The sequence below is a fragment of the Centruroides sculpturatus genome, unplaced genomic scaffold (genome assembly GCF_000671375.1).
Source record: "Centruroides sculpturatus isolate CEXI.00-Female unplaced genomic scaffold, Cexi_2.0 scaffold58, whole genome shotgun sequence".
NCBI classification, from domain to species: Eukaryota; Metazoa; Arthropoda; class Arachnida; order Scorpiones; family Buthidae; genus Centruroides; species Centruroides sculpturatus.
This window is the reverse complement of record NW_019384407.1, coordinates 401490-426372: the sequence shown is the minus strand read 5'-3', so window position 1 is coordinate 426372 and position 24883 is coordinate 401490. Positions and strand designations below refer to the sequence as shown.

Here is a 24883-nt window from a genome sequence, read left to right as displayed (position 1 = left end):
ATTTCTCGGCAAAAAAAGGTGTTTTGTTTATTATTATTTAGTTGCTGAGCGCTTTTGATATTGCCCAAATTTCTTTTGTTCTATAAAAAGAATAGAATTTAGACGTTAATTTAGCATTTTTTGATTTTACATTACATTCTTTGATTGTAAAGAGTGATTTTTTTAATAGCACACTCAAATATGATTTTGATTTAACATTTACAGGATAAAAGAGTATTGGGCTATTTTTGTTTCCTGAGTTTTTTTGCTGTTGCACTTTTGCATAAGCAAAAAATGGACTGGATTAAAGACTGATTTGCATTATATATTTGCATTTTGAAATACTGTACAGCTCATTTCGTGAATCTTGACTGGGCCATAACAATGCACAATAGCAGGGACTAGTTTATTTTCTTAGTGAAGAGAACAGATTGTTGATGAATCTTTGGTAAGATCATTGTGCATTACTGTAAAGGGATTCTTAAACTTTTTAAAAATTCCAAAACCCCAACTGAGTATCATGCATTGCCCATTTAAGATGTATGAAACAATAATTGATATATTAATATGTATACATTTAATCAAGATATATAAAACTTACATAATAAAAACTATTGTGATTTGTTTGTAAAATACAGAAGATACAAAAATGTCTTCATATCTGCCCTTTCCAACACCAGGAACTAACAGTCTTCCTTAGCAGAAACGACTTGTTATTATAGGCTACAAATCTGCTACAATATGCAAAACAGTTAAAAAGGGCAGAAATGAAGATGTCTTTGTATCTTCTGTATTTTATATATATTGTAAATATACTGTCTGCCGTTTTTAAATTATTATTGTCGTTGTAATTCCATTCATTTTCATCAACTGGTATAATATAAATTTTAAAATGTTACCATTAAATTTTTGTACTATTGAAGTAATAGAAGAGATTACTATGCATAAATATTAATTACATTTATCACAATTGCTTTTTTATTATCATTTTACCAAACCCATATTCTAAGCTTCCTTGGTTTTAGACTGAATTATGCTTGTCCTTGAGAAAACATTAAATAGGGAATCTGTTGTAGTATATTCCTTTTTCAGATTATATATATACAGTAGAGTCCCTGAAAACTTGACTCCTGATAACTCAACAGAGTAAGAGAAAATCAATTTCAGTAAACTTTGTGGAAATCTGGAAAAGAATGTAGCAAAACAACTTGTAATATTGATTAATACTTATATTAATTAAATTATCAACAACCATGAGGCAGATAATAGTGATGGCTACTGATGATGCTTACTGCTCATACAGTTACAGCAGTGTTTTCATCTGTATATTGTATAGCTTTAGGCATAGTTTTAAATTTACCTTTACCTTGTATAATTTTAATATACTATTACCTTTAGTTAATACCAACTGATGAGGGACCATTTTCTATCGGAAAATAGTCCGAAATGAATTTTGGATTTTTTCGTTTCCATACTTATGTAGTCATTCTTGTGTTTATTATACGTTTTCACTTTGATTCCTGAGCGTTTGTGCCCATCATTGGTCTGATATTCCCTCACTATTATCTGCCTCACGGTTGTTGATAATTTAATTAATATAATTATACCAAGGGCTAGAAACTTTTGTAATAATTTGATTAATACTTGTTACAGGACATCTTTTTAAGATTAGAATTAACTTGAATTTATTTTATTTGACTTCAAAATAAAATATTGAAAATTTTAAAAGTCATTTCTAATTAATTATAAATCTGTAAATAATAATTATCCACACAAAATTACAGTATAAATAACATGTGGCAATGTATAACCCACACTAGTATACAGTACATACTGCAGAAAATTATTAGAATGGAAATAAAATCTTTCCATAACCTGCATAGTTCCACTAGTTGTTTATTTTTTTATTGTTTTATTTTATTTTTAATATTTTATTTATCAAATCATATTAATTATACATGTTCATCAAAAGCTAAGCTTTACATGGTAAAGAGTTAGAGGTTTGTAATGGTCCAGATCAAGGATGAATTGGCAGATAACCCAAGTCATCACACAACCATAATTCTGTGTAGATTATTCCACAGAATTACTGTAATTTATCATCGTAAATGATATTAGAAATAGGATATTTTTATACCACTCACTCTGACGCTCTTTGCCTTTTAAATTCTTTTAATGATTGTATGAAATACAGGTAACCCTCATGAAACACTGTTTCACTCTAACGTGGTTTTGGAAGTCCTCTGTAGAAAATTTCACAATTTTAAGTGTAAACTTTGTTATTTGATATTTTTTTAAAATTCAATTAAGTACATTCCATCTCAAATTTGCCGATGGATTTCAGAATATTGAAAATTTTCAAATTATTTTGTGCTTTTTCTCAGGTTTACTATAACTGTACTATACGATAGTGCAACTTTTTTTCTTCCTTGTCCCAACTTTCCTATTAACCAGATATCATCATTGCTTTCAGACTGTAGCCCTTAACACTGTCACTGAGTTTTGTTTTTATATATTAATCTTCGTATTTAGTAAAGTTATTTAAACATTTTTAGATAATTGCTATTAAACTTTTCTTAAACTGTAGGTAAGCAGTCATTCTTAAAATGACGAACAAAATACAGCAGTATCATTTGGTATTCAAATACAAATTCTAGAAAAAAGTTGCTTGGTACTTGACTGAATAAATGCAACCTGCCAATACAAATTTTTGATTAATAACATATTCTTATTTCATCATCCATAAAAAATTTTATGATAAAAATAGAAAATATGAAAATGTTGCTGATACTTCCAATCAAGATCAGCAAAATAGCCGAGATGACAACGATACTTTGTAAAAAGAAAACTCCCTCATTTAACTAAAATTAATATTAACATGCAATGCAGTACTTTTAATTATGATTTGTTAATTAATTATTGATTGGAAATAAATTATGGATTGCTTTAATAAACATATTTCTTTTAGTAATGAAAAAAAAATAACATACTCATTGTTAACTTCTGGAACCTAACCCTATGCTTTGCATTAGTCCTGTGTTTAGTCCACATTGTTTAGTGCACTAATCTGCATAGCACTGCACTTTTTTGGAATGCAACTACCATGTTATATGAGGGATACTTGTTCTATATTTGACTGCTTTATTTAATTTTTGATCATTTCTGTGCAGTAGTACCTTGCTAAGATGCCATACTGATATGGTTATCTGAAAAGACTATTTTAGTTACAGTTCAGTTACAATTTACAAAAACATACTAGTTTACGACACTAGCTTACAGGAAATGATGATGCAGTTTTCAGTTCATAAATCAGTATCTATTATAAATTATAATTAACTTAATTTTTAAACAAATTTTTCTTTTTTACAGACGATAAGCCTAATAAAGATTATGCCGATAATTTAATGCTTTTAAGTAACAGCATGGTGTTTCACGGCTACCTGGTAATAATGCATGTTATGGATGCTATTGTTTCCTGCTGTGAACTTGAACAACTATGTTCCAGATCATCAGATAAAAGGCTTAATAGTCCTCAAATTCTTAATTCTTTTGAAGAAGAGAAACCAAAATTAAATGAGACTTCTTTTCAAGAAACTGGTGATAACGAATTATCTATTAAAGAATTTTTCTATAAATACGGAATTCAAGCTACTTACTCCCATTTTGTGATGGAAAGATTACAAAAGACGAAAGTTGAATTAGATCAAATATTTCCAGTTTCTTTCAGAGTCGAGATCTTAGAAAATATCTTTTCTCTGTTATTTGTGACATCTAATGATTTTCAAGAAAGTACAAACTCTGACTCGTACGACGACGTAGCTGATGATAAACAAACGGAGGATCAGTACGAATCTAAGCACTATGATGAGCTACTGGGATTAAATAAGATGAGTTCTTGTGCTACTTATAAACAATTAAAAAATAATATTCAGTCTACAAAACGCAAAATGTCGAATAGTCAGAAATCTAATTTCCTGCTTAAAAATAAAAAATTTTATCATGGAATCTCTAAAAGTGGTTTCCTGTGTAATGAACTTATTGTTAGAGATATATTAGCTATGCTTAAGGAAGCTTATCTTAGTGCCAATTCAGCAATTTATAGGAGTATGGCTGAGAAACAGACTGGTGTTAATGATAAAGTGGTAAGAATTTTTTTTTTAATATTAAATTTAATACTGATATTTTTACTTAGTTTAATAGCATTTATTAACCTTTAACACGTGGGAAGCTACTTGAGTGGTTTGAGCAAATATACCTTATTGTGTGGCACAATAGATGCTTTTATCTGATGTTATGATAATATTCTTCCATTTTCTTGCTGTTAAATTTATTTTATTTCTGATTTTTGTTGAAAAGAATCATTTTAAGCTACATTTTTTGCATTGTTCATTATTGTTTTATTCCAAGAAGTTTTCAATTCTATAATCTGCCATTCTCAATCAATGAAGCTTCTATCTGTGCAAATAAGAGCATGCTTGTATGCTTGCCTGTTTGTTTTGGCTTATAAGTGCACTGCACAGTTGTCAATGTAAATTAAATGTAAGTGTACTGATACAATAACTACACACTGATGTCTCTGTAGTAACCATTATTAAAGATAAAAAGTCAAAATTAAAAAAAAAATGCTTCTAATACCATAAGAGCTTTTGAAAATAGTGAGTTTTTTATGTACTTTGTGGAATATATTGCCGATTTTCCCCACCTATAAGCATGGAAAATCGGCATGTTATATTTTCAAGATCTAACCAATCGGCTATTCTGTTGTGTATTTATTGGTTTAGAGATAAAATAGACATTGCCAATCAATTAGAAAACATCTGTAGACAGAAACAACATAATTATGTTGTTTCTGTCTACAGATGTTTTCTAATTGACAGAAACAACATAACATAATTATGTTATGTTGTTTCTGTCTAATTTTATAATTATGCTTTTTTTTTGTAATTTAGGAAAATATTGATGAAAGTACAACCGAAAATTTCTCCAATTTATCATTATTTATCAAAACATCGGTATTAGAGTCATCAGTAAAACAGCGATTATTGGAGCTTTTGAAGTATATAAATGAAGCACAGTGGCGATTTGAATTGGTTGCTTCAGATATTGTACCACGTGAAGTGGGTATTTGTGGAGATACTCTCAACAGGAATGTGAGAATAGCAATATTTCAGAAACAAGACTCGTTCAGATCAAGTGATACAGGTGAGGTGTAATTAAAAATTTTAATTTATTATCTGAAACTCGATAAACGAGCATAAATTTTATACTATTAGAACACTTATCGAGCAGTAGTGGGAGAGATGAAATTAAAGTGAAAAGAAAGATGCATAGGAGCACTTTCCAGAAAGAGAAATCATTATTTTCGGAATCTGGATTTATTCATTATATGCTTGCATCTCCTACTGATTTACTTTGTCATTCTTTATGGAAACAGAATTACACTCAAGCAAAACAAGTTATACAGGTATTTAAATTTATTTTAAAAAGTAGAACATTGATTCTAATGGATATTACATTAATACTGCTATTTTCTTTTGTAGATTTTTAATCTAGAAGGCACTAACGAAGCTTCAGAAGTACACTTTGCTGAAAATTACGTTTCGAGTATTAAAAAAATTGAATCTTTAAGCAAAGAAAAAAAAAGTATGGTCATTAAAGAAAGTAATATGTTTACAGTGAAAGGAGTTGTTACAGATTCTAATAAATCTTCTATGGTAGAAGTTAAAAATTTAATCGGATTGGCAAATGCAGCTGATGCAGGCTTACAATCCACTATGATGACTTCGATTATTGACGAAATGTTAAGTTCTACTTCGCTTCCTAATATTCCAGATTTTGTTAATATTAAAGAAAGTCAAAATATTCACAATATCTTAGACGAATGTAAAGAGATGCATGCAATTGTTTTCGCAGATTTTGCATATACCAGTAATACTAATTTAGATATAAGAAGAATGTTGCTTCAGACCTCGAGAAAGAAATTACGGACTTCCATTTTGTTTCCTGATAAAAATTTGGTAGAACACAAGAAAAAACATTTTCTTCCTTCGGTTAAAGGTATTAATAAAACTGCTGAAAAGATAGAATTGCTTTTACAAGAAATGGAGAACTTTCAGAAAACAGAATTTCTAGAATTTCCTTCTTTTCTTGTTCCGAAAATCAATTTGTCGTGCAGTTTTTTTATCATGTTAGGATCGTTCAATCATAAACTGTACAGAGATCAGATATCAAATTGGCAAAGTTTTTCCTATATTCTTAAAGAAGTAGAAGAGTTATTGGAACAAGATAATGCAGAAGAAATGCAAAACAAAGAATTTGTGGAAACAAATCAAGTTCACACATCATTTAAAAAATTATTAAAACTTTGTTCTTCTCAGTTAAAGTTTCTGCGGATAAATAACTCTTTAGCGCAAAAGCAGAGATACTTCAATTTTTTGAAGATAATGTATGATCACGTGCAACACGTGACGAATGCTTTAATAAACTGTAGGAACTATGACCAAAATATAGGTAGGTATTTATTTCTTAACCCATTTAATTAATTTTAATCACACCATATTAATTTTACATAATAAATTTAAACATAAAGTTTTGCTTTAGTTTTTTTTTAATGCTTCAAACACGGTAACTGTATGGCCAAGGCAGTAAGATGTCACCCTAGTGCTCTGGTGGATTGGAATTGAATGCAGACAAGCGATTCCAAGAACTTTTCATGGGCAGTTTGTCCTAGATGTGTTGGGCCTCGTCCCTTAATCTTAATGAATATATATATATATATATATATATATATACAGTCGATCCCCCCTATAACATGGTAGATACGTTCACTTTATAAGAATTTCAAGTTGTAGGAATCCTTAAATACGTGAGCCAATCATAGCCCTGCACGTATGCAGTTTACAGACTACGGCTGTTTCAAAGGTTTTCTTTCATAAAATTAATCGATTCTAGACTAATTTGACTCAACATTTCCAAAACACGTATACTTTTTTGGGAATAATCCATATAAACTATGCTATAAACAAAAAAAGTGTAGGATTACTTATGAGTGTGCACCGTTCGACGACACCATTGCTTAAGCTTGTTTTCATCGTGGAGTGACGCATCGAACGGCAGGTGCGTGTTTCCTGATAAATTATTTTTTTGTGAAAACTTTGCTGAACTTTGGAGACATCATTAATATAAATATAATTTTTATAGCCATTAAAAAAATGGTTTTTAGTAGGTCCGCTGCTTGTTTAAACTCAACTGTTCGTGCAATATCCGCTATTGGTCTAGATTCGACCAATCCTGTTGCGACACGAGTCGGCGATGACATTTTACCGCATTATACGTGTCTCTTTTAGTGTCTTTATACGAATATGGTTGTAATTTTTTCGCTGCAATATACGAATCCGCATTATATGAACCCGTGTTATAGGGAGGTCTACTGTATTCAATTTTGTATTTAACATATGTAAAATTTCTTATTTTATATTCTAATAAACAAAAATTGATGTTAAAGCTTATCGAGGATAAAAAGTTTATTGAATTAAAATATCACAAATACATTATTTTTATTTTATTTTTAAAATTGTATATATTTATGAGATTTTTTTAACCTTCAAGCTAATTTGCAATTTGTATTATATTGCAGCTGTGAAACTTGTGCATATTTTATTTGTTTAATAATATAACTAAGTTTAGTTTTAAATTTATCGTAAGAAGTATGACAATGAAACATTTTTAATAAAGCATTAAAGCATTTTTTTTACTCAGTAATGTGTAGTTAAAATAACTTTTTAGAATAAATGTATTACATTAAAAGCTGTTTTATTGGAGAAACTAGCAAAAGAAACCATTCGGATATTTTATCCAAGTATTTTTGAGCTTTTTAGCCACATTGTTGGGGGCAACTGAACATTGAAATTCCAAATTCTGTCAATTCAAAACATTCCAAACATCCAATACAAAGCCAACATGCTCCAGTTTCAAAGAGAGCTTCTCCTTTCATTCTCTTTGAGATTGGAGGATGCTTGGAATGTTCTTTAAATTACAGAATTTGAAACTTCCAAGTTTAATTGTCCCCGGCAATGATCCTAAGAATCTTGAAAGTACTTAAGTAAAATGTCACGCTGATTTCTTTTGTTAGTTTTTCCAATAAAATAGCTTTTAATGTAATGAATGTAGTGGAAATATGTGTAATTTATAATACAATATTTAATATTTTCAGCATGTTATACAAATAGAAGTTACTTTTCCGTTCTCAAAGAAAGTCCGAGAGACATATTGTCAAAAATGGTGTTGCAGAACGGTATTCCTCCGACAAAGTAAGTATTAACAAACTTTGATTGTTTGATGGCATTTTGCGAATCAAGAAAACATTAATTAAAAACTTAAATTACATCATTTAAATTATTGCCTAAAAAAAAAAAAAGACCATATCTATCTAATTATGCAGGATCCTTTATTATATCTACCACATATTATAATTAAAATACAAATTTTATTTGAATTATATGAATATGATAAATGTATAATTTAATTATATTCTGAAAAATTTATGTGTAAATTATAGATTAGAGAGCTTTGCTACTGAAATGAAGATTAATTTAGTCCATCTTCTTACACAGAATTGCTTTCCTCATATATTAGCCACTTCGAAGAAAAATCTATTAAAATATAAAAGTATGAAACTTTAATGTAAATTTTAAAATCCATTTAAATTTTATTAAATTCGTAAATGTAATTATTTTGAAACAGGCAATGTAGACTCTTCTTACATTATACTGAATGCTTTGGAAAATGTGCCAAGTTCTGTGAGACATCCTGACGTTGCGGCTCGAGAAATACTTTCCGACATTTTGAATATATTTCAAGGTGATTATATTTAAAAGTAATGCAATAATTTTATAATTTTCTTTATTTTAAAAAAGAATTTTGAAAATATTTTAGATACCTGTGCTAGAGCCAATTGTCAAGGAGTCATAACGATGTCTCACATTATTTCATTAGTAAAAGAACAAGAGATAAAAGACTGGATGGCAAGTACAAGTGAAATAGCCCATGTAAATCTTAATTTACTAAGTACTAAAGAAGACAAATTAGCATTTTTTGGAAATTTGTGCAATATCATGTGGCTTCATGCGATATTTTCGGAAGTCGACACCATACAATCCAAAAATGTAATTATGAAAACATTTTAGAGAATAAAATTAACCATAATTATAATTAATTAATTTTTTAAAATAAATTTTTTATCTTATAGGATATTGATATATTGAGAAATAATCATATTATTAACGTACAGCCGGAAAAACAGCCACCTCATATTCAAATATTATCATCAAATATTACAGAACGACTCATCTGTCAAAAAATATATGCATATAAAGTTGGAGAATTAGATGCAGTCAGGTTTGTTGCCTGTCACGAAATGAATACTTTTTAATTATTTCCAGATTAATTTAAAGTGTTATCATTTAAAAATACTTCCTATCCAGTCCATTCACTGTAACATTGTGCATGGAATGAAGAAGCAAAGTTCCCATCTCATCACTGTATGTTGCAAAATGTATCCCTCTGCATTACCTGTCTTATCGTAGAAGTTCTAGCAATGTCTTAATAGTAATGTTAACATCAGTTATTATAAATTTTGTCCTGGAAAGACACTAGGTTTCATTGAATTATTTCCTAATATTCAATGAAACCACACTGTTGTGAGTCATTCGTACTTCTCATAATAACCACCATTTTTGAAATATTTTTGGAATGAAGAAAGGTGGGATTTACTTTCAGCTGGTCACAACTACCTTCACATATGATGCTCATTTACAAACCAAAAAATTTAACTTGTTACCTAAAAGCTATTAATTTAATTACTATGATTTATAGGTACTAATCTAAATGATTGCCATAATTAATAGGTCTATTATTATGCTATAATTAATAATTAGAAACTAAGTAATTTGGTACTAGAGGTGATCGTTAGGATTAGTATCAATACATTGGGCTTTGGGATGTTGATATATAGATTTAAAGGTAAATAATTTAATATCTATGATTGAAAGTTCAACAATTGTTAGCAAAGAGTACAATTGTAAACTATTTCTTGCAGAAGAATGCATGAAGTTATATGAACAGACCGCACATCTCAATGTTCCAAATTCTATTTTCAATGCTTCATCTATCAGTTTACATTCAAATTCGGTGACTTCTTGATGTTTGAACTTTGTTCAAATCTCATTTCTCTTTACTGTCTTTTTGACTTACCAATTTCTTTGTATAAGCCAACAGATAGACAAGACATTGAAATTCAATGTAAAATCACAGTAAATTATAAATTAATAATCAAATCTTTCAGTTAAAGTGTATACAATTATAATTACTATTTGAAAAATGATTAAAATGTATACTTAATTGATTTTCTTTTCAGTCTATTTGATCTTCGATATAATATCCTTCATGCAGGGCTTTCCATTCCATCACACATTTTGTCAGCTCTGTCGTTAAGTCATTTATTTGGTAAATGTAATATTCATGTTTCATATTATTATTAATAGTTTATTATAACTTAATCTTATTTCATAACAACGTTGCTATTACTTCTTGTAGATTGTTTTGAACAACCAGACATTGTCGATTTTGGAATTGAACCACGTTTGTTGTTTGTTATTTGTGAAGGATTCATGACATCGCCAAAATTGCAGGTAATTTTTTGTATTAACTTTCAATTACAGATATGTACTGCTTAACAATAGAATAGACCATATATACAAGAGGTTCCATAAGATTATAATGGAACTGAAAAATTTGTAGTTGCCTGTACCTTTTCTATTTTTAGATATATAAATACTTCATTGTGTTAGACATAGTCTGTATGAATAGATTATATCATATAGGTTTGTTTAAGTACAGTATATTACATTTGCTTAACATACTTTTCAGATTGTATCTTTATTAAGTGGTACTTACCTGTACATAAAATCAAAAACTCAAAATGTAAATTGTGTAAATGAATAGATAACTTAATTCAAGTGGCCGAAAAGTATCCACAATAGTTGAAGCTGGAACTATCAAACTATATGAAGACACTGAATGCATCTTACACACTTTTTTCCAGCAATTAATTTTAATTAAAACTAACAAGTCTTAGTCAGTCTTTATATCAATTAAAACTAAGTCAAAATCTCTAAGATGGAGTGCTATTTTTTCTAAAAAATATTTAAAAACCTGATAAAGGGTTACAATCTGGCCAAAAACATTTAGTTTTAATTAAAATTAATTATTGTGATAAATGATTATAGTTGTNCAATTTAATTAAACTTAATTATTACTTAACTTTAAATCATAATTAATTAAAGAATAATTTAATTTAATTTTTTGCAGATTCTTTATTCTGAAACTATTAAAGACCAATTAGATAATGCAATGCGAGATTATCTCAATTTTCATGTTGAAACAAGTATTGAAAATGAAAAGGTAAAAACAGAATTAATTAATTTTTAATAGTGTTTTTATTCTTTATTTATAGAATTCCTTGTAGAGTTTTGGTTTGTTTAATAAATTTTTGAGTCAAAAATAAATTATGTAAGAGGCAAACATTTTGGACCCCACATATATGTGAAAAAGATGTGTAAACATAAAATATATAAACAGTGCTCCATTTTATACGCTAATTTAAACAAGTTCTGTGAATTATATGACGAAAAAGTTTTTCAAAAATATGTTTATAAAATAAAGAAGGATGTATAATAATACATAAATGTATTTTTTAATGCTTGTTGGGCTGCAATTTTCCAAAATTTCTGATCTATAAATTCTCACTGGCATCTGTATCTGGCCATCTGACCTTAATCTTGAGAAAAGATTTAGATAGATGAAAGTTGAGACCAGATATGAAAAGCTTAGGAGCAGGAGGTCCCAACCAACTCTATACAAAAGTCTAGTTTGGACCAGAAATCACATTATTTCAATTCAGATGTTTTCTCCTGAATGGATTTATATAGACGATTGGCATGACTTTATTGTTAACAGGAAAAGTATGATGTAGAGGTTATAAGATACTACTAAAATTAAGAACATTGGGACAAAAAATTGCAGCCTGGCATTGTGACAATGTCACAATAAGTAATTGCTTGTATATTATATATAAACGTTAAAAATATGCAGTGGTTCATTTTAATCCATCCACCAGAATAACTCAAAAAATACACATCATATGAAGTTTTCAAAAGGGCCATAAGATGGAGCTGTTGGTTTCATCATAGATGATGCTACAATTGGTGAAAGTGGGATCAATTTCATTTTCTTAAATGGAAACTCCCATTTTTTATTGCATATTATGATTCTACATCAAAAACTATCAAACTTTGTATGAGATTTCTGTTCTAAGCTTTTGTATTTTGTGATTATTTCTGATTAAATACATATAAAATCCTTACTTTGTAATGAAACAAAGGGTTATGTTAATTAGATGTTTATAAATAAAATTCTTGTATCCTAATGGAATAACATTGATAAAATTTAATTATTATAGGTTATATTGCCACAATTACTTAATTGGTATTCACAAGATTTTGTTAATTACGATAATGAGGATTTAAGTCAAGCGAGTAATGAAGGATTGTTGACATTGGTGTCATCTTACATGACAGGAGATACAGAAAACCATTTAGATTCATTATTAAAGTTGGATTCGTTATACGGATACAGTGAATATATAGGTAAGTCCCTCCGTTTAATCCTGANTTCTAAAAAATATTTAAAAACCTGATAAAGGGTTACAATCTGGCCAAAAACATTTAGTTTTAATCAAAATTAATTGTTGGAAAAGTATGTAAGATGTATTCAGTGTCTTTATATTCTGTGGCCAAAAAGTTTTATGTTAAGAAATATTTTGTATAATTCAATATGGATTTTTTTTTTAATTAACCTGATATTAGTATCTTTAGGTTATTTGAAACCTATAATAATAACTTCATAGTTGATATATCAACTTTCCAGTTTCTTTTTTTAAAAATCTGAATCATGAATTTTTATTTATAAGCAGTGTTTATAAGTTTGATGAAAAGAGCACATTTCCCTATCTAATGATGTGTCTAGAATTAAGTAAAATTTACGATAAAGACATTAGACTTAAAAATTGGCATTTAATCTGTAATTTCTCAATAACTACCATGCCAAATTTTGTGGATTTTTATAAGCTAATAAAAGGCAAAAGAATATTTTCTTTGAAATTAGAGTTAGATCCATAAATTGCTACCATTTTGTTGAAAATTGTGTGTATAAGTTTGTTGCATGTATGTAAATTATGTATAAAAGATGATGCATTATAATATATAATTCAAAATAAATTATAAGGATTGTAATTAAGTAACTAAACTACAGATATTTTAGTCATATTAAAAGAATTTCTTGGAATATAAATTTAAAATTACTAAATCTATGCTTTCTTTAATTAATTACATCCTTTTTAATTTAATTAAACTTAATTATTACTTAACTTTAAATCATAATTAATTAAAGAATAATTTAATTTAATTTTTTGCAGATTCTTTATTCTGAAACTATTAAAGACCAATTAGATAATGCAATGCGAGATTATCTCAATTTTCATGTTGAAACAAGTATTGAAAATGAAAAGGTAAAAACAGAATTAATTAATTTTTAATAGTGTTTTTATTCTTTATTTATAGAATTCCTTGTAGAGTTTTGGTTTGTTTAATAAATTTTTGAGTCAAAAATAAATTATGTAAGAGGCAAACATTTTGGACCCCACATATATGTGAAAAAGATGTGTAAACATAAAATATATAAACAGTGCTCCATTTTATACGCTAATTTAAACAAGTTCTGTGAATTATATGACGAAAAAGTTTTTCAAAAATATGTTTATAAAATAAAGAAGGATGTATAATAATACATAAATGTATTTTTTAATGCTTGTTGGGCTGCAATTTTCCAAAATTTCTGATCTATAAATTCTCACTGGCATCTGTATCTGGCCATCTGACCTTAATCTTGAGAAAAGATTTAGATAGATGAAAGTTGAGACCAGATATGAAAAGCTTAGGAGCAGGAGGTCCCAACCAACTCTATACAAAAGTCTAGTTTGGACCAGAAATCACATTATTTCAATTCAGATGTTTTCTCCTGAATGGATTTATATAGACGATTGGCATGACTTTATTGTTAACAGGAAAAGTATGATGTAGAGGTTATAAGATACTACTAAAATTAAGAACATTGGGACAAAAAATTGCAGCCTGGCATTGTGACAATGTCACAATAAGTAATTGCTTGTATATTATATATAAACGTTAAAAATATGCAGTGGTTCATTTTAATCCATCCACCAGAATAACTCAAAAAATACACATCATATGAAGTTTTCAAAAGGGCCATAAGATGGAGCTGTTGGTTTCATCATAGATGATGCTACAATTGGTGAAAGTGGGATCAATTTCATTTTCTTAAATGGAAACTCCCATTTTTTATTGCATATTATGATTCTACATCAAAAACTATCAAACTTTGTATGAGATTTCTGTTCTAAGCTTTTGTATTTTGTGATTATTTCTGATTAAATACATATAAAATCCTTACTTTGTAATGAAACAAAGGGTTATGTTAATTAGATGTTTATAAATAAAATTCTTGTATCCTAATGGAATAACATTGATAAAATTTAATTATTATAGGTTATATTGCCACAATTACTTAATTGGTATTCACAAGATTTTGTTAATTACGATAATGAGGATTTAAGTCAAGCGAGTAATGAAGGATTGTTGACATTGGTGTCATCTTACATGACAGGAGATACAGAAAACCATTTAGATTCATTATTAAAGTTGGATTCGTTATACGGATACAGTGAATATATAGGTAAGTCCCTCCGTTTAATCCTGATTTAATCTGCAAGCAGATATTCATATTACAAATGATTATTTAAAATACTATTAATTAAAAATCTATAAGTTATTGGCATTTAGATTTATTTATCATTCAGTAGGAAATGTCTGTGACAATGGATCTCCTCCTCACATTAACAATAAAACTATAAAAACCCCAAACAAATACAAAAAAACATGGTATAATAATTAAAACATCAGATAAGTGAGTATTTTGAAAAGGAACTCTTAAATGAAGCCAATGTGACCATACATAACCATTATAGTACACTGAACTCCCCTATAATGCAAATTCATATAATGCAATGAAAAAATTGCAACTGTTACTGATACAAAATTCTAATTTTGTTGTCTAGAGGTATACATTTTCTTCAACTTCTAGACCTAGGTTTAAACTTGCATAAAATCATCTAAAAATGTTTTGATAACACAATTTCCTATAATGCACAACATATCCCCCCCACGTTGTACAGGATTCTACTATATTTATAGTACATTAATCGATCAAAATGTTTAATCTGTTCATTAAATGAAAGAATCCCAATCTAGACCTAGCAATGTTTGGATGACTGGTAAAAGGCAAGTTACAGAATTTATTTAAGGTCAGATATTTTGTTAAGTTTGTTTAGAGATATTTTTTCTAGAAGGAGGGGGACAGCCGTGGCCCATATTGCCAAACAATAATCTATAATGGATTGAAAGTTGGTGTAAAAGATGCAACTTATTATTGTAGTTTATTTTTTTTTTTATAATTTGAAAAATGAAATAATTGAAATGTAGGGTCTTCCAAAATGAATTCTACCATTTTTAATTACTGTAATTATGTTAATTATTATCGGAGAAATATAGCCAATCGATAGATTAACCTCCAAGTTTCATTTCCCACCTGCATTCAAACATTTCATTGTCTATTACCTCTAGGAATTGCTGTAAACAAAAATGACAATTTCATAATAGAGAAGACATTTTGTGTTTTGCAGTTCACAAAATTGAAATCATTCCTCATTGTGCAACACGAGAAGTGACAATGGATATGCTGTAGCAAGTGTAGGAAGAATTTGAGTATTGGTTGGATGTGTGTCATGCAACATGAAGTGCATGCAGTAAAAATTTTAATGGACAATACAGTTTTCCAATGTTTTAGTGTACATAATTACAATAATTTAAAATGGTAGTATTCTTTTTAGAAGACCCTGTGCAGTTAATATAAAATGCTTTAGTCAAGATTTATTAATTTTTGAGTATTTTTTTTTAAACAGATTCTTCAGGAAAGAAGATTCTTTCATTTTCTGTTGAGTTTCAACCTTTTTCCTATGATTTTGGAATAATTTTGGAGTATGAATCTATTACGAAAAGTTCTTTAATAAGAAACGATGTAAAAAATTGTGAAAAAATTGATTATTACAAGATAAGTCAACAAACGCATATTATTGATTATTTGAAATCAAAATGCTGGATGCTTTCTGATATCTTAGCAGTTATGAATCACAAAAATAGTCCTTTAATAAGTGAAGATTCTGAGTGTAAAAAATTACAAGCAGTAAATTTAATGCACAACACTCCACTAAAAAGACTGCTGTTCTATTCTCTAGAATTATGGAAAAAGTCTTTTGACAAAGATGACTTTAATAATAATATTCGCTGGTTTATATCAGCTCTCAGTCCACACTTTGATAAAGAAATTGTCTGGAGTTTACTTAGTTCGTCTTTAGAAAAAGAGAATTTTCAAACATTATTAGAATATTTAACCATCATAGAAACGACAAATTGGTGCAATGATTACAGTCTCCTTAAAGACATAATATTGTGTCATCTTTCATCACTTAAACTAGAATCCAGTGCTTATGCAGAACCGTGGAGTTATGCACTGCAGATAAGAAATGTAAAGAGAAGAGTAAATTGTATTTTGCCTTCTTTGTATTGTTGGCCGGGTGAAATCTGTCTTAAGATACTGAAGGCGTGTCTCGCTGATGCAAGAATAAAAATGGAAACCGAATTATACAAAAAAGTATACGCAAAATATGAAGAAATATTATTCTGTCAAAAGGTATAAAGTTATTATTTAATAATGCAATAAAATTTTAATTGTTATTAAAGCCTTAGAATATTTAAAGGTCATTCAAGCCGCCTCTCGAGTTATGAAAACCAAGTCTATGATGCCGTTCGACAATTGGCAAGACGTAGCTATATTAGTAAACGAGAATCCCAAGTTGATATTAGAAAGCATTAGGATGTCAAGTCAGTATCAGTTAGCCAAAGAATGGGAAAAGATTTTTCCAGTAACAAAAGAAGTGCAAGAGGTTATCTTAACTTAATTGTTTTAAGGATAATTAAAATTAATTATTGTGATAAATGATTATAGTTGTTATTGGATGTATGGAAATTAGTGATTGAATTTAAATATTTTTTTTATCGTTACTTTATATTATTTTCATATTGTTTGATCATTTTTTATAACCAATATATCTCTGGATTTTTTAAATATAGGAATTAGTAGAAATGCATATTTCTTGGCTATTGGAACAGAATCCACCAAGAATGCTGGAAGCAGAACAGGTAAACTTTTTGATATAACTCCATACTCTTTCATATATCAGATGATTAAACAAAGTAGAACAGTACTGTGTGAATCAGACTGTGATGCTATGAACCGTCTATGCTTGTTACTGTTTTAACAGCATGGATGGTTCATAGCATGCACATACTGTGCATTGTGAGAAACACTTCAGTTTTGAACTGTGGACTTGGAGATTGAAATTCTATATAAATAAGTTTGTGGTCAAATCAAGATTTGATTGTTTTTAAGATAACTGAATTATAAAATAATCCAGATTCCTAAGATTAATGCATTAAAGATTTTGTGAGTGTTTGTAAGTGTATCTGAATGTCTTTAGAAGTCTTTCATTGAGTAGCTTTTTTATATGACAACTTATTTTTTGTTATGCACAGACACTAATGGTCCACAGGTCTGTATATAACATTTTTATTAAAATGTCTGTAAACTTATTTCAAATTGTCCTTACAAAGGTTTATTTTGCAACTTTTCCTTATATAACTTTACACTTAAGTGCTGCAATAACAAGAAATGCCTTGCAGTGGAATGTTAGTTTGTTGTTGTTATTTAAATTGTGAGTTGGTGAAGCACAATGAGTCAGTTAAGTAATGCCATCTGATATTACCAAGTTTGACTAATAGCATTCCCAAACTCCTCACTTTAAATCTATCGAGAAATTCTAATGGTAAATCTGAGATAACATATTTATTCTCACATTTCAATGAGGCATCTCATCTTAATTTGTTAGATATAAATATACTCTGCATTATATTAAATATTTGACATTTTAATTTCTTTAGTACTTATGAAACCATGCTGGTAATTGTTTTGCAACTCGAACATCAACTATATAGTGTATCCACTCAAACACAAGGCAAATCTCATCATTAATTTTTATTTAGTTGATAGATGTACCTAATAAGGCAAGAATAGCCCGAAACATGTACAAAGATTAGATACATGTATCAACTAAATAAAAATTAATGATGAGATTTGCCTTGTGTCCGAGTGGATACACTATATAGTTGGTGTTCGAATTGCAAATTTTAATTTCTGTTAGTGTCTGTTGCCTGAAGCTAACATATACCACATAGCTATATATATATGAGATCTTTTAATACTATTTACCTTAGAAAACATGTTTTGTTGAATTTTATAGCAATATTTATTGGGTTATTTGGAAAGTAATTTCATTTTTTTACCACTGGAGGAATTAGTTGTACTTTTACTTGCCAATTTCATTTTAAACCAAATTGTCATTATATATTTTGACAGCTGACATTTCAAGGCTTATTTGTAAAAAATTTTCTTTGATTCTGTGCAATTGTGTTTTTTTTTTTGTTGTGTCCCATCAAATATGGAAAATTGAAAGCAGCATTTTCGGCATATTTTGCTTTTTTATTACCAAAAAAATAAAAATGCTGTTCAAGCAAGAAAAAAATTGTGCGATGTGTATGGAGATGATGTGTTGACAGAACGACAGTGCTGAAACTGGTTTACAAAATTTCATTTTGGCAATTTTGATATTGAAGATGCACCACGTTCTGGAAGGCCAGTTGAAGCTGATGAACACAAACTAAAGGTACTGATTGAAGCAAACTGCCAAATAACAACACGAGAAATTGCTGAGAATAAATTTGTTGAATTGAACAGTTTATGATCACTTGAATGACTTGGTTTTGTTTCAAAGCTCAATATCCACAAGTTCTTAAAGAAAGAGATGCTCTCTTTGGTGGATCTTAAGGAAAATTTTTTTTGTTTGAGTTTCTACCAGACAATTCCACAATTAATTCGAAAGTGTATTACCATCAAATGGACAAATTGAGTGATACCATCAAACAGAAAAAGCCAGAATTGATCAACACAAAAGGTGTGGTGTTTCACCATGATAATGTCAGATCTCATAAGTTTGGTAACACATCAGAAACTGTTACAGCTTGGATGGGATGTACTACCACACCGACCATATTTGCCAGATTTGGCACCCTTGGATTATTACTTGTTCCAGTTTTTACAAAAGTTTTTAAACAGTAAAACATTTACTTCAAATGAGGATGTCAAAAATCATTTGTATCTGTATTTAGTCAGCTTTTAACAAATAAGTTTTGTTTTTATTATTTGTCTTTTAGAATGTGAGATTTTTAGGTTTGTAATTAATTTATTTACAGAATAAAATTATTCCAACAAAAAATATAAAATTTTATTATTATCAGTAATATCATTTTCTTCTGTACTAAAACAATCCTCGACTTAGGAATGAACTATGTAACAATATAGTAACGTGGAACAACACTAAGAAACCTAATGGAAAATAGTATAAAATAGGGTTTAAAGAATTGTGTGATCAACTACATGGGAAGAAAGTTAGTCTTATTTAATAGTCATTTTACACAATATTAAATTAGAGACATGACTGATTATTTGATTTTTTTTATAATAAAAATTGAAAAGTGCATTATTTCAAATAATGCATAGAACAAAATTAAGCCATGAAAGAACTGATTCGTATCCAATTGTTGTAAGGAGCAATGCAAAATTCCTGCGTTATTCATGTAACGTTTATGTATGAATGATTTTGAGTATGCAATAGAAAATTAAGCACTTTTAAGGACTTTTTACTAATTTTTGAGGAAAAAAGTACTTTTAAGCACCACGTATAATTATAATTTAAGATAAAATTAATATATACATTTGTATATATTAATTTACATAATAATTATACATAAATTAATATATACATTAAAATTAATATATACCATATCATATATTTGTGGAAAGATTAACAAAATATTAAAATATCATCTTAAATGCATTTTACTGCAAATTATGTTGTTGACATTACAGTAGAATAATGCAAGAAACTATTGGATAATGGATACGAAAGGTAATTTGTATCAGTGTTATGCTTTAATCGTAGAATTTTGAAAAGATAAAAGAAAAAATAACTAATCAACAATATCATTTAAATTAAATGGGAAAACTTCACTTGCAAAATGACCAAAGTAATGTCCTCAAAGACAAAATTGAAGTGTAGTTTGTTTGTATGGAAGAAATTTGGTAAAAACAGATGCTTCTGATTTTGTCACAAATTAATCTATCATACAATACATTTTGGAAAAAGAGAACAGAATTTAAAAAATAAAAACTTGTTTCATAATATAATTCTCTCAAAAATTGTCTTTATCTGCAGCAATTTTGCAGAATATAAACCCTACAAATGTGAGGATTACATTATGCATCTATTGTATATTAATTAAAATAATAAATTTACAGAGAGAATTATTTAAAACCTTACATAAGTTCCAATGTTTTATTGAAAATTAATGAATATTTTATGTTTAGAAAAATCATAATTTTAAAGTATTTTCTACAGATTTTGCATTCCATGGAAACACCAGAAATTGGATTATCGTTATGTCATGTATTGCTGAAACGTTCAAATCTGTGTGAGAATAGACTTTTTTTCGTTCATTATATATTAGAAAATTCAAAATATTCAACAAATGAAAGTAATATGGAATCAATTGAAAAACTATCAATTGGACTAAAGGCAAGATTTATCAAAAATATTTTTACTTTCATTTTATTGTTGCTTCACAAATGTAATGTAACCTATTTTTGACAGATTATAAAGTTAATTAAAGAGAGAGAGAGACAACAGTATGAACATCTTGCATATTATCCACATCTTCTTTTGGAACAGTTATTAATGAATATGGAAGTAAGTTTTACGGAAAAGGAATTAAATGAGCAAAAGATTTTAAATATCAAATATTATTTTTTTATTGAATAGATTGAATATGCTGAAAAAGCTATGAAGTTAATCCATGAACATCATCACACTTCCAAAACTGCAAATGATCCTCTATCACACGATAATATTAATATTTTACTTGAAACTTATGCAGCTAAAGCTTTGGAAATATTTATTGTAGAAGATCTTGTAGGTAAAAAATGATTAAGTATATTAATACATATTTTAAAATATCTATAAATTTAAAAATCAAAATTATATAAAAATTTCTTTATCTTAAGAAATACCGTCTGGAAGTGAGACTTCGTCAGTATCAAATGTGCCTATACAAATGGAAAAATTTTCTATTCCATTAAGTGTACCTAAGAAAGAAGATTGGGTTCCAGATGAACAAGTTAGAAAGTGTATGATCTGTCAAAATGAGCAATTTAGCATGGTAAATTTTTAAAAACATAGTTTAATATCGTATTATCATGTAATAATAATATAAATTTGAATTTGTTTATTTCAGTTTAACAGGAGACATCATTGTCGACGTTGCGGTCGTGTTGTATGTAAAACATGTTCACAGCACAGATTTCCAGTAGAAGGTTATGATTCATCTACTAGAGTGTGCGATGAATGTTTTGAACAAGTATATTCTGGGTACATAAATATCTAAATTTAATAAATTATTATTATTATTAAATGTTAAATTTAAAGCAAAACTTTTATACATTTAATTTTAGAAATTTTGGAAGTCTGTCATCAAGTTCTTCACTAGAACAAAGGCTAAAATTTCACTTGTCAGGTAATTAATTTTTCATTATATATTTTAAAAATTGCACTTATAAATTATTAATATAAAATGCCATTTATCATATTGGTAAAGATTTTTATAAAACTGAATTTTAGGGCATTCTTCTAGTCCAAAACAATTTTACATCCAGAAAGAAGGTTCGGCAAAACGAAAGACAAGTCTCACCTCGCCACCAGAAATCGAAAAATTGACGGTTAACGAAATTCATAATAATATTGTCCGAGAAGAATTTTATTATGAACAAGTAAATCTTTCCATTCTATGTATTAATCTGATTCATAATAATATAAACAATTAATCATGAAATATAACACTGTAGGCACCAAGTGTTTCGTTATGCTTATCCATATTATCACTCCAGTCAGATGTAAAAAAATGCTCTTTTTATATTCTTGGCTTGTGTAACAAACTTTTCAACATGTTAATACCAAAAAGAGCAGGTTACCCAAATCCCGAAATTGATTATGGATTAGTTATCAGGTGAAATATTACTGAATTTATTTTAAAGAAAAAAAAAATATCTCATTTTCAGAATATACATGAAAACATATTTTTATTCCATAGTATGATTCATTCTCTGTTACTCAACACTAAAGTCAAATTTTCTGAAACCAGTATTGCCGGAGGTGTCGAATACGTTGATACATATTTAAGTTTCCTAGATCTAATCAAACAATTAGTTAATGAAAATTGTGTCCATCTCTTACCTAAAGATAGTATAACAAGTTGTGATGCCATAAGGTAAGTGTTTTATTAGTGAAAAAGGTTTGATTATTTTTAAAGATTAACTATCTCTAAACTATTATTTCTTAGAAAATTATGTGATACTCTAAGAACAAATGAAAAAATGAAATTAGCATTAGAAATATCAACAAAATATTCCATTGATACTTTTGCAATATGGGCAACATGGGGTAAAATTTATTTACAAGTAGGAGATTGGACTGCTGCTAGAGAAAAATTCTCTCACTGTCTTAAAGTAAGAGTTTAAATAAAATTATATTGTATTTATATATTTATTTTAGATTATAAGAAAAATTTACATAATTACAGAGACCAAATGAACGAGAATGCACTATTGAAAGAAATAATAAGTATTTTGGAAAATTCAAAAAGTCCTCCTATGGAAAAGGTTGGTATATATCATAATTCAAAATATTACTTTTCTATTCAAAATAGTTAAGTAATTTTACTTTTATTAACAGAATTCAGCTATTTTAAAATCAATAAATTCATTGAAGAGTATTCAAAATGGAGAAATAAATCAAGTAAGTTTGTTGCTAAAATATTAATTTAAATTACATATTTAAAATAAAATTTGGCATTTCAATCTAGGTAGTGTTGAAGAAGGATAAATTGAACAATGAAATTTTAAAAGAATGTCTGTATTATTTAACACACTATGGTAATCATCAATCTTTTGTTAATTTTTATCAAAGACATCATATGCTGAAAGAGGCCATCAATTACATTTGTAAAGAAGTATGTACTGTACATTTAAATTTTTAAACTAGTTTTTTAGTAAATCAGTATATTTTATTTTAATTACAGAAATGTGATCCTGAAATCTTTATAGAAAATTTATTTTTGCCCTGTGCTAAATTAGGGTTACTTTCAAAATTAAAAAACATCATCTCTAATTCAGACTTAAAACTATTTCCTAAGTATCTTTTGAATACTTGCCATTACTTGGAGAAAAACGAATTATATTACCTTCTTTACGATCTACAATTATTTATGCAGGTCAGTATTCTTGTGTGCAGAAAATTAAATATTTCATTTAAATAACTTTGATCAATTTGCTGTAGGATTATATTCGAGCTGCCATGACCAGTATTAAATTCTATCAAGAACCAGAAATGGACTATAAGAGTGCTAAACCACAGTTACTATATTTAGAAAATGCTAAAAAACATCTGGAAACATATTTGAAGATACACAGTGATGTTAAAGATACACAAATTCAAGTTTTGCAATCACATCTGTTATCATTTCCTAAGGATAAGGTTAAAAAGTAAGAAAGCAGTGTGATCTCAAGCCTTAAAGTCACTCTGCCCTTTTTTTTTTTGCTTTAGTTTCCAATCGCAGACTTTTTACTAATACATACTGATAGATTAGAGTTAAGTACAAATTCATTGTTCTTTTCAGCAGTCAAAAATGGAAGAAGGAAAAGCTTGCCAAATTTCTTTGCACAAGCCAGTGGATGACTGTTTATGACCACCATTACCATGCAAGTGTGCCTTCTGGCGTGCAACCATGACATAAGTCGCTTCTTGACATGTTACTGATAGGTTCATCTTGTCGAATAACCAACCTAATCTATCCTCCACCAGTTTCTCATTTTCTCTCTTGTTAGAACTGTGACAGATTGCAGCAATGTGTCAAGAAGCAGCCATTTCACAGTTGTGTGCCAGGAGGCATGCTTGACTGCATGGTAATGGTCGTTGCAAAATCATCCTCAGCTGGTGGGCATTTTCTCTTCCATTGTTGACTGCAAGTATATATAAAAAGATTCATACTCAACTTGATAAGTCAAACCAATAGATACATAACAGTAACATGCTGCAGTTGCATGCCAGAGGGCACACTTAATGCAGGACCTACACAGTAATGGTGATTGCAAGCAATAATTGGCTGTCATGTGGGAAGAAATTTGATGGGCTTTTTTCTCTTCTTCCATAAATTCATGGATATTTATTGGTAGTTAATTTATTTACCATACTAATACCGTATGTATTAGTAGAAGATCTAACATGGTAGAGAAATAGTTCACAATTATTGTAAATTATGAGTGAAGAAACTGAAGTTTTAAATAGTGATGGGACGATATCAAAAATTTGTCCCATCACTAGTTTTAAACAATATGAAATTTTAAGATATTTTTTTCTTATAGAAAATTTTAT

The 24883-nt window shown here is 28.3% G+C and overlaps 1 protein-coding gene across 1 annotated transcript in view; it reads left to right on the top strand.

Annotated features, from left to right (window-relative positions):
- Positions 1-24883, top strand: part of LOC111618894 (zinc finger FYVE domain-containing protein 26-like) — a 46139-nt gene that overhangs the window by 14392 nt on the left and 6864 nt on the right. Inside the window, 35 exon segments of the mRNA XM_023360520.1 lie at positions 3339-4121; positions 4929-5181; positions 5253-5443; positions 5520-6489; positions 8192-8288; positions 8537-8646; positions 8722-8838; positions 8914-9143; positions 9227-9375; positions 10394-10488; positions 10573-10667; positions 11347-11439; positions 12497-12683; positions 12794-12858; positions 13511-13603; positions 14661-14847; positions 16133-16920; positions 16988-17173; positions 17361-17429; positions 20801-20977; positions 21053-21148; positions 21221-21374; positions 21463-21617; positions 21693-21826; positions 21910-21971; positions 22076-22224; positions 22300-22460; positions 22545-22721; positions 22794-22959; positions 23034-23053; positions 23055-23112; positions 23186-23248; positions 23316-23462; positions 23532-23723; positions 23789-23994. Of these exon segments, the coding sequence (XP_023216288.1) occupies positions 3339-4121; positions 4929-5181; positions 5253-5443; positions 5520-6489; positions 8192-8288; positions 8537-8646; positions 8722-8838; positions 8914-9143; positions 9227-9375; positions 10394-10488; positions 10573-10667; positions 11347-11439; positions 12497-12683; positions 12794-12858; positions 13511-13603; positions 14661-14847; positions 16133-16920; positions 16988-17173; positions 17361-17429; positions 20801-20977; positions 21053-21148; positions 21221-21374; positions 21463-21617; positions 21693-21826; positions 21910-21971; positions 22076-22224; positions 22300-22460; positions 22545-22721; positions 22794-22959; positions 23034-23053; positions 23055-23112; positions 23186-23248; positions 23316-23462; positions 23532-23723; positions 23789-23994 (6875 nt within the window).